This window comes from Pelodiscus sinensis, chromosome 9 (assembly GCF_052426305.1).
Source record: "Pelodiscus sinensis isolate ZL-2025 chromosome 9, ASM5242630v1, whole genome shotgun sequence".
Lineage (NCBI taxonomy): Eukaryota > Metazoa > Chordata > Testudines > Trionychidae > Pelodiscus > Pelodiscus sinensis.
The window spans coordinates 56,552,857-56,567,671 of record NC_143060.1 but is presented as its reverse complement, the minus strand read 5'-3'; the positions used below and the strand labels follow the sequence as shown (position 1 = coordinate 56,567,671).

The following is a 14,815-nucleotide window of genomic DNA, read 5'->3' as shown; positions in this document are numbered from 1 at the left end:
CTCCAAATGGGTCTCAAAGTATATTAAGCCCTTTTTTTCATATTCACAGTATAAAACCTCTACTTGGAATTTGCACACATTCTGAGGTCCATTCCTTTTCTGTCACTTGCCTCAAGAATATCCCTATCTCTGAAATCTGTGGAGCAGTCACCTGGGTGTATGTACGTACCCTCACAGACCACTATGTCATCACTGGAGACTCTCATTCCAATAATAGTTTTGGCTCTGCAGTATTATTGGCAATAACAGATGTGACTCCAGAGCTCCAACTCCCCACTGGGATTATTGCTCGGAGTCTCCTACAGTGGAGAATCCAGAGGGACAATTCTGAAAGAAAAGGGGAAGTTACCTTTCATGGTAACAATGGTTCTTTGAGATGATGGCCCCATGAACCCATGACCTGTCGTTGTCCTTCCCTCTATTTCAAAGAGAACAGAGCAGTTCCCTTGCAAAGCGCTCATTAACCTCAAGGCAGTGCGTGAGAAGTGGAGAACTCGTGGCTGAATAGATTCTGCTGCTAAAGATCTCTGATCAGAAGCACCGGAAGGCACATGCATCTATAGTGGGACACGAATGGGGCCACTCATCTTGAAAAACCATAGTTATTGCATGGTGTAAGTAACTTCCTCTTAATCAACACATGAAAGCTCTCTGTATTTTTAATCTCCATCCATGGAAGAAATTCTTGAAGGAACAGATTTTCATTTTCTTAGTTATAAAATTTAAAACTCGAAAGGACAGTTGATTAACTCTTGACCTGAAGTATTTTTGTTACACAGTTTTGTTTGCTATTGAGATTTTGAGCTAGTTAAATATCCCCTTCCCCCCAGTCATTCATACAGTAACTGCTTTTAAGTTTATATAAAAATGCATTTGTTTCTGCTTCAGAGACTGGCTTGAAGTCAGTTGGACAGGCAAGATAAACATGGCATATGTATGGAAGTGTGCTGTTTTGTGGGTTTGATTTACTTCAAAAATTTGACAACAGAAACAAATCTATTTGCAGTGTGAGCTTAAAAAAACATGAATGAAAATGAGTATCAATTATAAGCAAAAATTAGAGTTGAGCAAAATCAAGTTAATAAAAACTGAAATGAAAGAGAAAGACCTAGCTTGTGCTGCAGACCTCCTGGCAAAAATTCAAAACCAAGCTGCTGTGTAGAAGACCCTTCCAGGGCTATCCAGAATCCAGCATTTTAGTTTCCAGAGGTCTGCATTGCATTAAAGCAAATTTTCTTTTCATCCAAGGAGCTAAAATGCAGAAAGTTGACCAATAGTTGTATTAATCATTTTTTAAAAATTGGCATAAATAGGAATTTGGCTGGCTTGATTCAGACATGGATTCTACTCCACTTTGAGGTCTGTGATTCTGGATCCTAGTTAGCATGATTTACCTGTAGACTGATGGGGGGCAGGACTTGAGCTTGAGTTCAAATACAGGGTTCAAGCCCTATTGCATTGTAGTGTGGATACATCCCCACTGCATACATCCATGGAGTCTTCCGAAAGTAACCCCTCACGCCGAATTTTTGGACAAAAGTCAAGTTTTCTCACAGTCCACCATGAACAAAGGGCTATAGTTGCCACATTTTTGGGAGGGCATTCAGAAGTCTGGGATATGGCAGTGAAGTAGATAGAGAGCCTTAGACATGAGCCCTTGTAACAGAGGCCTATATGAGGCAGATGTGGTTACAAAATCCGTCAAGAGCACAGCTGATATTGCAGAAATACACACTTAGAAGTGCTAAGTGCAGAGCAGTCACACAAACACAGCCCAATAACAAGTAGTACCAAAACATCTCAATATCAAGAATACAACTAAATCAAGAATATATAGAAACAGTCCCCAAGGATAAAAGGAACACACTGACCCCTCCTAAAAGATAAGGTCAGAATGACCATATGTAATAGAGATATTTTGAATGAATCAACATGTATAAGGTGATGGGTGATAACTAACCATGTCAGGAGGCAGTAGCTAACTATGTCAGAGGGGCAGTGCTAACTTGTTTCTATTGGGGAATAAAGATGTATCTCAGAGGGAGTATTTTTGTCTGGCCTAAGGAGAAATGGAAAATCCTGCCATTCACTTAGCTTGCCCATTTTTACTGATATGTGTATTAATGGTCCAGTAATGTCTGAAGAAATTGATAGACAGCTCAGAGAAGAACAGCCGGCTTCCGAAGCAAGAGATCTTGCACTGACCAAATAGCAACTCTCTGAGTGATCATAGAACAGTCACTTGAGTGCACAAAAAAACAAACAAAACAAAACAAGAACCATTTTGAGCAAATGGAAGTTAGTGGGGGAAAAAAATTCCCCACTTTAAGTTGTTTTGCTATAAGTTCAAGTAGGTTGACAAACACAGAATCTACTAATCCTGGATATACATGGCAGTGTAGACATACCCCAAAAAGACTGCCCCGCCCCTCCCCCCTCCCTCCACACTAAACTCTCCTTCCCCAAGAAATATAAAGTTCTGGTATATGCAATGAAAATTCTGACAGTAATATCTGTTCACAAGTTAAAAAAATTTAAACAAAATTGCCTTTGAGTGCCTGAGTTGTAGTTTGGCTTGGGCCTCCATTAGGGGTGGCTGTAGGACAAATATTCTGTTCTGTGACACCCTCAGAGGTTTTAAAATTTGTTTTCTTTCCACACTGGAACAAAATCAAGACTGTGCAGATATGGTGAAATGTCCATTTTTCTGCTCGAAAGATCAAGCTTTCAATTCAGATCTCTTTCTCTGGTCATAAGTGAGAAGAAAGTCCTGGACCTCAGAAACCTTCCTGCAAAAGCATTGTTGAAATCCACATGTCTATCCAACAGGTTTTGGCATTGCTGAAACAGTGTACACTGATGAAAATACATGTATTTGACAGTGTGGTGTCTTTTTGGCCAAGAGAGATCCTTGAGAAAATGGTCATTTGAGATGACTGCACATATTTGGCTGCATGAAATAGGCTGCTGGGCAAAAACAAAAAACAACTTCTAAACGCTTGATCCTCTGAAGATGTGTATCCATTTTGTGGCCTGAGACCAAATGAGTCTAACTTCTGATAAGTCAAGAAGATATGGAGAAAGTCCCTTGTACCAGCATGCACATATACTTCTGTAATGTTACCCTGATCTTGCAGGGGGATGTACCAGTCCAAATCCAGATTCCCACTGAAATCAAAGGGACTGAACATAAAGGTCTAGACTAGCAAGTCCCTTTTCAGGATCAGAGGACTATTCCTGCAAAACCAAATATTTACAGTAAAAGTTTGGTTGTCAAGACTAAAGTTATAAGAAATGGAATCAACTACTGTCCGTATGAAGACAAAACAGATTGAATAGGTTGAACTAAATTAAAAAATATTGATCAACCACTGGTACAACCTTTCTACCAATAATATTTGTACTTACGATAGCCCATTATCTATTGTACACATCAGTTATACAAGATAAGTGAACACAGCATATCTGACATTCTCCTTTAAAGCTGATATAAGAAAATGTCTACCACCAAAGTGCTGTTTTAGTTTTAAAAATTAAGTAAAATGCCACGTCAGTGTCTTTAAAAAAATTTTGTTGGCACATGTATAATGCAGCTTTGCAAATTGTTATGGCAGTTTTAGCTCACTCTCAAAATTTACCTATACACCCTTCCTATCAGGGTGGTGAGGATGAAGAAGTGTAAAAACAGGTTATTTACTTCTGTGGAGGAAAAAATTGCTTTGGTTGAGTGGATGGGTAAGTAGAATTTAGCAAGGCTGCTTATAGCATAGTATTTGTTTTTAGTAATAAAATGGTAATAATCAAAGAACCTTAATTAAGACTTCTCAGAGTGCCTATTCTGCACTGGATATGGATGAAGTAGTTAGAATGTAAGCTATTCCTGTTTGCAGTCACAATTTATATGGAATATGTAAATAATGCCCCAGTCCTAAAGTGATATTCATAAGGGTAGACCTGAGCGCCACCCTTGATTTCATTGGCTTCACCCAGGAGTGCGCCCAGATGGATATCATTACAAGAGAGTACATAAATGGCTCATTATTGTATTTCAAGTCCTGCAAAATTGTTAGGAGTCTCTTGTGAGAGAGGGTAAAAAACAGAATCCAAAATAGATTTCTTGAATTTGTAAATGAGGACCATTTCATTTGGTGTCCTTGCTGCTATTGTGATACCAGGTGCTGCTGTTTTAGTGCTTGGGGAACGGTGGAGTTCAGGGGATGCTTCTTTAAATAACTGCAACCACATTGTAGCCCATTTTCATTAAATATGTATCCTTACTCGCAGTGCTTGACTCTCAGGCAAGGCCTAACATCAGTGGTATCGCTACTTTGATCTTTCTGGGGGGAAGATCAGGATATGCGCTTTTCATTTACTGCTGTATGTAATGAGATGACCTGCCATACACTCGTCCTTTCCTAAATTTGTTTTGGTTAACGCTGTCCAAACACAAATTCTAACTGTCACCCTCTGTTTGCTCCTCTGCAGTTGACACGCCAGATCCATATGTAGAGCTGTTCATTCCCTCCGCCCCGGACTGCAGAAAGAGAACAAAACACTTCAATAACAATGTGAACCCTGTGTGGAATGAGACCTTTGAGTTTATTTTGGACCCCAACCAGGAAAACGTTCTGGAGGTAAATCATGCACTGAAGTACAGCTGGAAGTGGAAGTTGAGCAGTGTCTGGAGGGTTGAAATATCCACACTTTGCACTTACATAGCGTCTGTCAGCTGAGCATTTCAGAGTTTTCTAAACATTAACGTTTTGCCTTTTTTACACAGCTCTGAGCAAGGAGTGGGTGCAAAAACTGGACAGCTTTAAGTGGTATTGTGACACTGGCACACTTCTGAGTCACAATTTCTTACCTGTTTGCTACTGAGAGTAGTAATTTACTGTTCTTTATAGCACTAGTAAACTTTTATTTTCTCCTCCTTCATAGGCTCGGCGTTTTTGGCCTGTGAGTAGATGAGGGTATAATAAAGTCTCTGCACATTCCCTATTTCTCCTTGCCAGCTAGAAGGAGGAGTAACTGGAAGAGTAGCTCTGCTTACTTCTGTATGCTTGAACCCTAAGTCTAACTCCCACAAGGAGCATTAGGAACCTGTCACTCCTCTGTGCTGGTACCTAATCCATGTCACCACTGATGCCTAATTAACTAAGCATTAGAACATGGTGTGTTCAAAAGTCAGAGTTAGGCTAATCCTTTAAATCTATCTGGAATTTAAGAGTATGTTTTCATTTGAGAGTTCAGCCTGGCTCTTATTTGTAACCTGTCCACTGTGCAGAGAGAACAAACTAAACTAAACCACTAAACTAGTGGTTCTCAACTAGGGGTTTGTGTATTTCTGGCAGTACACAGAGCTCTCCCAGGCGATACATCAGCTCATCTAGGGTATGTCTACACTACCCTCCTAGTTCGACCTAGGAGGGTAATGTAGGCATACCGCACTTGCAAATGAAGCCCGGGATTTGAATTTCCCGGGCTTCATTTGCACAAGCGGGGCGCCGCCATTTTTAAAACCCCGCTCGTTCGAACCCCATGCAGTGCGGCTACATGGGGCACGAACTAGGTAGTTCGAACTAGGCTTCCTAGTTCAAACTACCGTTACTCCTCGTGGAATGAGGAGTAACAGTAGTTCGAACTAGGAAGCCTAGTTCGAACTACCTAGTTCGTGCCCCGTGTAGCCGCGCTGCATGGGGTTCGAACGAGCGGGGTTTTAAAAATGGCGGCGCCCCGCTTATGCAAATGAAGCCCGGGAAATTCAAATCCCGGGCTTCATTTGCAAGTGCGGTATGCCTACATTACCCCGCTAGTTCGAACTAGCGGGGTAGTGTAGACATACCCCTAGATATTTGCCAAGTTTTACAAAAGGTTCATAAAAGCATTAGTGAAGTCAGTATAAACTACAATTTCATACAGACAATGACCTGTTTGTACTGCTCTGTATACTGTATGCTGAAATGTAAATACAATATTTACATTCTGGTTAATTTATTTTATAAGTATATGGTAAAAGTAAGAAAATAAGCAGTTTTTCAGTAAAAACATGCTGTGACACTTTTGTATTTTTGTCTGATTTTTGTAAGCAAATGCAGGTTGCTTACAAAAAACCTCTCTAATCGGGCTCCCTCGGGACCCGACCGATGCTGAACATGGGAGGTCAGTATTGTCTAGTAGCATTACCTACACTTCACTGCTTACTGGGCTCCTAGAAGACATTTAGGGGTAAATTAGAGCTAAATAACAGCACAGAACATTGATGGCTGTAAACAAACTTTATGGGACTGTGGGAAACTTGACAACACCCATAAGAAGTGGACACCCTGGTAACTAAAATCATACCGGATCATGGATGTTGCTGGACAAGAGAGTGCCGGACTAGAAAGGTTCGACCTGTACTCTTTAAGTGAGCTAACATTTGGGCAACACAAATTAGACTCCTGAAAGTAGTCTGAAAAGTTTGAGAGCTGTTGGGCTAAACCAGTGATAGTCTTCAGTGAATTTCTACAGTTTCTCCTTATGTGTGCCGAAGGACAGACAAGTTCTCTCTTATTTGCTGGGAAAGGGTCATAGACTGGCTTACCTGCTTATACTGCCCTCTGAAGTCCTCTGTGGGCAGCCTCAGTGAGAGGCTGTAGTAACTTATGTGTGGATGCTCACCCTTGGGCTAAGACAATCCAGCTGCTCAAACCGAGTGCCTATCACCTGAGATACATACACAGTGAAGAGGTATCCTAAGTGACTTGCCCAGGACACACAATCTTGAAATCTGAGAATAGAACTGAAAGTTCTAACTCCTTGTCTCCGGTAGTAGTCACAAAAATACCAGATAGATATCAGCACAAAGAATGGAGTTAGTCACTTTCATTCACTGGAAAGTATTTGTAGAAATAGCAAGGAAGAAGAAAAACAGAATTTAGGTCCATCCCTTTCCTGCAGATACTGGAAATTGTGTTACACCCATCTGATGCTATTTCATGATATCTCTCCAACTTCCTTGTTGCGAAGAGAAAGTAAATTATAAAGAGGCCAATGTGTCCTATGCCCATTCTCCATGACTTCAAGTTTGACAATCAGCATAACCTGTTGTCTGGGAGCCACACGATCATTTTAGTTAATCTCACTATAACGAGGAATACAATAAGAGATCTCGCTGGTGTGAAGAAACTAACCATGTTTTCAACCTTTATAAGTTAGACTATGACATTTATCTGCTGGGGAAGAATTCCACATGTCTCCAAATAATTATGCTACACATTGTTTTGGTAATTTGCAGGATATCCATATTGGTTCATGTTGTTGGCTAATTCAAATAGTATAGGAGCCAGTATACATAGTCTCATTTTATTCTTACATTATGTGTACAGAGGCCAAGCTACTACAGCAGAAAGGCAAATCTATAATACAGTAAACTTCCGATAATCCGGCACCTTTAGGACCCAGGGGGTGCTGGATTATCAGATATGCCAGAGTACCGGAAGGGGGGATATGAGAGGTCTGGGGGGGGAGTGTCGGCAGGGAACTGTGCAGCATGGGAGAGGGCGGTGCTGCGGAACTAACCCGGCAGCACCGCAGCTGCTCTGCCTCCAGCTTCCCCAAGTCTGCCGCTGGTGAAACTGACCAGCGGCAGACTTGGGGAAGCTGGGGGCAGAGCAGCTTCAATTATCCGGCTGGCCGGAGCACTTCCGGGTTTCATTTGGTGCCGGACTATCAGGAGTGCCGGACTACTGGATGCCGGACAATTGGAGTTTTACTGTATAATGCATTGTACCAAAGAGCTGCTGAAGGGGCATAAAAAGGAAGATGGGAACTAGTGTCACAACAAGGGCAGAGTTAAGTTTGTTTGAATTCCTAAAATGTGCATTTCACATATTTGGTTTATTTTAAAATTAAAACCTCATTTGTTTTGTTTTGTATTTTCCCCCTATAAATTACTAACTCCTGTAAACTTCAGCTCTGGCTTAACAAGGCTTTTGTTTTTGAGTTTTTTTAGGCTATCCCCAATTTAAAAATGTTTAAGATGCATAGGAAGCAGGGAACAGAGTACACATTTTAGGGCAGTGGGAAGTGAGAAAGGAGTGCTTTCTTCAGCACTGGGACAAAGGAAAATCTGTCACAAGAGTTCTTGGCAGATTTCATGCATTCTTCATGGGAACTGACTGAGGTCAGAGACTACTACTTACCTGACTCTATACCTTGCTATACCTCTATACCTAGCTCCCTGTATTATTTTTCATTGTAAGATTCTCACAACCTACTATGGGTTTTAGAAGGCCAACAGGAGCCATTGATCTGATATGCTGCAAAGAGGCTGCAATAGTTCCCGCAGTGTTTAAATCAGTGGAGTGATGAATGGGGTCAATATAGACATAATGGACAGCATAGATCAAATTCTGCTCACACACTCACAGACTTCACTCTGGTCACATGAATGCACAGAATAAAAAATTTGTTTAAGATTTCAAAAGGTAGGCTATTAAAATAACTATAGTAAACTTCCGATAATTCAGCACCTTTAGGACTCAGGGGGTGCTGGATTATCAGATATGCCGGACTATCGGAAGGGGGGTCTATGAGGGGTCTGGGGTGAGGTGTGGGGATGGAGGGACAGGAACAACCCGGCAGCACCCCAGCTGCTCTGCCCCATGCTTTCCCGAGTTAGCCACTGGTCAGTTTCAGCAGTGGCTGACTTGGGAAGTCTGGGGCAGAGCAGATGGGATGCTGCCAGGTTGGTCCTGCAGCACCGAGGGGTGGCGCTACAGGACCAACCTGGCAGCACCCCAGCTGCCCTGCTTCAGCATCCCCAAGTCAGCCGCTGCTGAAACTGACCAGCGGCTGACTCGGCGAAGCCTGGGGCAGAGCAGCACCAATTGTCTGGCTGCCTGGAGCACTTCCGGGTTCTAGGTGGTGCCCGACTATCAGGAGTGCCAGACCACTGGATGCCGGGCAACTGGAGTTTTACTATAATTGTAATGTCTAATGGCTTATCCAAATTGCCTTCTTGAAAGCAATAATACATCTTTCTGTTCTATGTTTGTGTCTATCCTGATGCCAAGAAGAAATTGGGAAAATAGCAAACCATTTAATTCAGGTTATCATGAGGTCTCAGTCATTTCCTACTTTTGGTGTGGTCTGAATTACTCACTTTTTTCTATGATATAGTCTAACTAAGTGATTTCTCACTGTCGTAAGAATCCAGACAGTTCCTAAAACATGTCTTGTAAATCAGCTTTGATTTTATGAGCTGTTTTTCACTCTTTTTAATCATAATTTTATGTAGTCATTAAAAAGCATAATATTTTATAAGCTGACACCCAGTGCAATATGATGTGAGTCAATATAGAGCTCTGAAAATTGGCCCTGCAAAGTCAGTGACATGACATAATAATGGTAAATTGCATATTAGATACAAATAATAAAGACACTCAAAACCAAAACAAACATCCTAACCCAAGAAGTGCCAGAGATGCCATTAAAGTCTGCGTGGGATTTGCTATTGTGGATTTTTTGAGAGGCATTTAGGTCCTATGGTGATGGGAGGCAGTATAAAACACTAAGGCCATATCTGCAGTACACAGAAGATCGATGCTGCTATAGTCGATCTTTTGGGGTTTGATTTAGTGGGTCTAGTGAAGATGTGCTAAATTGAACTCAGAGAGCACCCCCATTGGTGCTCGTACTCCTGCTACTTGTGAGGAGTAAGGGGAGCCAACAGGAGAGTTTGCTCCCATTAACGTCTCACTGTGTGGACAGTGATTTAAGATACATCAACTCTAGCTATGTAATTAACATAGCTGGGGTTAGGTATCTTAGGTCGACCTTTCACTCTTGTGTAGTCCAGGCCTAACATCGATATTAAAATGCAACTATGATTATTAATACAATGAATGCCATTCCAACATAATGTACATCTTTCAAGGGTGTTGCATCCAACATGGGGTATATTGTCATATGTCATATACAGTATGTCATACGTCATCTTGAGAGATGGAGGAATTAATCACAGAACTAAAAGTTAGTGCTTGCTTCAGTGCAAGTAATAAAGGCTTGGTTATACTTGTATGTGCTGATAGAAATAAAGACTCAAATTACTTACATATTTCTTGTTTTAAAACTGCTAATTTCACAAAAGTGAGTCAGATCAGCTGGGAGAGAGAATTTAAACAGATACATGTACACAATTGGAATTGTTTAACAACACTATATGAGAAAGTTACACTGGTTTAAAAACTTCTCCTCTAAGCCAAGTTGTTATGAAAGCAGTTGCTCTTAAAAAAAATAAGGGGAGGGGGCTGAGGAGAGAGGGTATTGATTATCATGAATATAAATTAGAATCTAGGAATTGTAGAAACTTGATAAGGGAAGCAAAAGGATACAAGGAGAAATCTATGGTTTGCAGAGCTAAGACAATCTTTTCAAGTAATTAGGAACAGAAAGAATTCTAATAGTGGTGTGTGTAAGTATGTATGGTACTGAATAGAAAAGGTAAAACTGTCAATAATAATGCAGAAAAACAGAAGTATTCAGTAAACATCTGTTCCATATTTGAGAAAAGACTAAATGATATATTGATATCACGTGAAGATTGCAAAGTAACTCCATTCTAACAGTAGCTCTGGAGAATGTTAAACAGTTACTGTTAAAGTTAAACACTTTCAAATCAGTAGATTTGGATAACCTGCATCCCAGACTTTTAAATAACCCAGCCAAGGAGCTCTTTGAACTGTTAATGTGGACTTTTAATTAGTCATTGAGCAGTGGAGAAGATATAGAGGACTGAAAGAAAGCTAATGGGCCAATATTTAATAAGGGTAAATAGGATGATTATAATATCATCATATATTATAATAATAATTATAATATATAATTATATCTTTCAACCTGATGTTGATGCCAGGTAAAATAATAAAATGGCTGAAAGTAGCAAATGGATGAATTGAAGGAAATTAATATAATTAATATCCATCAAGAAAGATTTATGACAACTCAATCTTGTTAAACTAACTTGATATATTTTTGATTAAATGTAATTGGTAATAGTAATAGTATTCATGAAAGATACTTAGGTTTCCAGAAGTCATTTGAGTTGATACTCTATAGGACTTTGATTAAGAAACTAGAACTGGCTGATAGATCAATGTGATTGTAAATGGGTGTATTTTAGAGGGCCCTACAGGAATTAGTTTTTTAAATGATGCAGTTTAATGTTTTTGTCAGTGTCCTGGAAGTAACCATAAAATCATTGTTCTTGGGGATGGCAGATAACAAAAAGATTGGAGAAGCGGTAAATAATGTAGGGGACAGGTCACTGATAAAGAGCAATCCAGATTTCTTGGTAAACTGTATGCAAGCAAACAGTGTGTATTTCACTGCTGCTAAGCTACATATCTAGGAAGAAAGAATGCAGGCCATACAGACTAGGGGACTTCATCCTGGGAAGTAGCGACTTGGACTTCATGGTGGAAATTCAGATGAACCTGAGTGTCCCGGGGACCACTGTGGCCAAAAGGGCTAATGTATAAACAGGGGAATCTAGAGCGAGAGTAAAAAGGTAGAGGAGATTGCGTCTGCGTTTTCCACTGGTGTGACTAACTCACCTACCCCTTGAAGCTTTTTCTTCTGGAATGTTATGCTCACTTCTGCTGTTCACATTTCAAGAAGCATGTTGGAAACATTGGAGAAAGAGTGAAAGAGGGTCACAGAGAATGGAATGATTAAAGAATTTGGAAACCTGCCTTACATTGAAAGGCTCAAGGAGTTCGGTCTGTTTACCTTACCAAAGTGAAGATTAGAGGTGACTTGATCAAAGTCTAGAAGTATGTACATGGAAAAAATATTTGACAATAGAAGACTTTTCATTTTTACGGGCAAAGCTATAACAAGATGCTGTGGCCGGAAGTTAAAGCTAGACAAATTGAGAATATAAATAAGGCCTAGTTTTTAAACAAAGAGGATAATGTAACCACTGACACAATTTACGTGGATTCTCCATGACTGGACATTTTAAAATCAAGACTTAAGGAAGTACTTTGAAAGTGCACAATCAACCTCTGAACTTGTTGCCAAGGGATGCTGTGAAAGTCAAAGTATAATTGGGTTTAAAAAAGAATTCGAAAAGGTCTCGGAGGTTAGGTCCATAAGTGGCTATTAGCTAGAGCTGTTGCTACACTTTAAAGGCAAAAGCACCACATGGAGCCCGTGATCAGCTGGGGACTCCCCACTGACTCAGCGCTGCCACTTTGAAATGCTGCTGCAGGAGCACCGAGTCAGCAGGGGAGTCCCTGGCTTACCCTGGGCTCCATGCAGTGCTGCCGATTTGAAATGCTGGGAGGAGCCTGACGCTGGACTCCCATGGCGGCGTTTCAAAGCGGCAGCGCTGCGTGGAGCCCAGGGTCTGGCCCTAGGCTCCACGTGGTGCTGCCGCTTTAAAGTACCACAGATGGAGCCCTCTCTCCCCCCCCCCCCCCCGCTGCTTCTATCAGAAAAAATGGTGGGGGAAGCGACTAGTTGACAATCTTGTCGACTATCCGATAAACATTTGCTTATCAGATAGGGATGTGAAGGACTAGTCGACTAACTGGTATGGCAGTAGGAATGGGAAATCATGTTCCAGAATCTCAGTTGTTGATTTGTATAGCCCACATTCTAAAACATGTGGTTCCCTCTGATATGGCATATCTACCAATGAGTATTTAAATTTGGTTGGATATAGCGTAGAGGTTTACACGTGTGGAATTTCTGTGATTATGCTAAGTAATTATTGTTTACTGTTATCCTGTAATTAAAGAGTAAGGAACTGAGAGTTGTATAGGAAATACTAAGATGGGTGAACTTGAGTTCCTGGTATTAAATGAGGATATTGCTATGATAACATGTCAGAAACTTGGTCAAATGGGGTAGCTAATAGGACTCACTCACCATAGGATACAAAATATGTAGGGATGACAGAATTGGTCGTGCTGGTGGGGGAGTGGCTCGCTATATGAAAGAAAGCATAAAGTCAACTATAGTTAATGAATCAAACTGTAACGTAGACTCAATCTGGATAGAAATTCCATGCTTGAATAATAAGAGTACAGGAGTAGGAATATAATAGCGACAATGTGACCAGAGTGGAGTTTGTAAAGCACTGGCATAGTCTCAGATGAAAGGTACTGTGTAAGTGGTTAATATCCCTACAATGCAAACCCTCAAATGCTTATACTAAGTCATAAACAAAACTATTAAGTGCCAAAAACTATTGTTTCTTGTGTCTGCTCACTGGGTAAGTACAGAATGAATGGCTTAGGTGTATTTCTACTCTGGTCTGTAGTTTTGTTTTTAAACTATCCGTGTATCTGTTGTAGATTACATTAATGGATGCTAACTACGTCATGGATGAGACGCTTGGCACGTCAACGTTTCTTGTATCCTCTCTGAAACTGGGGGAGAAGAAAGTGCTTCCATTTACTTTTAATGAAGTAAGTTGCAAATCTCTATAGCTTGGTCTTTTTTTGCTAAGGCCTTAAACCCTGATGATAAAGGTTGAGTTGAAATCTGGTATATGGCAAGTCAGAAAAGTCTTTTTTTTCAGGTTTCTTATCTTTAGTCACACAGTATTCTGGATGGGTAACAGCCTGGGAGTTTTGCTTGTTCCAGGATCACATTGAAGCTATCACACCATGACAACTTTTCCAAAAGAGCTTCACTTTCTCCTCTCTGATGCTGATTTCAATTCAGAGTTACCTTCAGATTGTGTGGTTGGAAGATGGTTTCTACTTGCTTTCATACTGACAGGAGTTCTTGCTCTGAGATACATGGAAGCCCCAAGGACATCCCCATTCCTAGCATCCACAACTCAATAGCACACACTGAATAGTTATTTTTAAACACATTCGTCTTCCTGCAAGAAGACTTTGTGTGGTGCATTAACTTCAAGCTACTTCTCAGTAGAGCAAAGCTCTGCACAATTTAATTCAATAGGATAGGAGTGCCCAAATTTCATTGCACCATGACCGTCTCCTGACAACAGAAATTACTACACAACCCTAGGAGGGAGGTAGTTGCTCTGCCCCAGGCTTCTTGGAATCAGCCGCTGATCAGTTTCAGCAGCGGCTGACTTGGGGACACCTGGGGTAGAGCAGCTGGGGTGCTGCCGGGTTGGTCCCCGCAGCGCCGAGGTGCAGCGCTGCGGGGACGTACCCGGCAGCGCCCCAGCTGCTCTGTCCCAGGCGTCCAGATTCAGCCGCTGCTAATCAGTTTCAACAGCGGCTGAATCTGGACGCCAGCTCCGACTTACATACAAATTCAACTTAAGAACAAACCTACAGTCCCTATCTTGTATGTAACCCGGGGACTGCCTGTACATATTGATGCTGCATAGAACAGATCAAGGCGAGAGGCAAGGATTTTAATTATGTGGGGATTAAACTAAAATTATATTTTGGTCAGGGGTGACACTCACTTACAAAACAGTGTATGAAGGAAGACACAGCTAATGGAGCTTGACTAATTAGAGTAAAAATGTTACAACCCATGCTCCCTGAGTTAACTGAGAACTGTAGTCTCTGTTGTGTGTGTGACCCCACTATGTTCTCTCTTACAAAGGAAACCCATTTATGTATCTTGTCAACCGTTTTCTCTTTTTAAAGTGAGTTTATAACTTATCAGGAGCATAATGAGAGTATGTTCAAAGTGCATATGTTTTCTTTATATCATTTATAGAGGAAATCATCTTGAAATGTTTCTTGTTTAGGTCACAGAAATGACTTTGGAATTGTTTCTTGAAGTCTGGTAAGTATTGCACTTAACCAAACAAATCTGCTCTGCAGCACTC

At 40.9% G+C, this 14,815-nt stretch overlaps 1 protein-coding gene across 2 annotated transcripts in view; it reads left to right on the top strand.

Moving 5' to 3' along the window:
• PLA2G4A (phospholipase A2 group IVA) overlaps nucleotides 1–14,815 on the top strand; it is a 119,360-nt gene that overhangs the window by 47,959 nt on the left and 56,586 nt on the right. For both annotated transcript variants that reach the window (XM_006110860.5, XM_006110859.5), the window contains 3 exons: nucleotides 4,486–4,634; nucleotides 13,347–13,460; nucleotides 14,735–14,772. In XM_006110860.5, coding sequence (XP_006110922.3) covers nucleotides 4,486–4,634; nucleotides 13,347–13,460; nucleotides 14,735–14,772 — 301 coding nt within the window. The remainder of the gene's footprint in view (nucleotides 1–4,485; nucleotides 4,635–13,346; nucleotides 13,461–14,734; nucleotides 14,773–14,815) is intronic.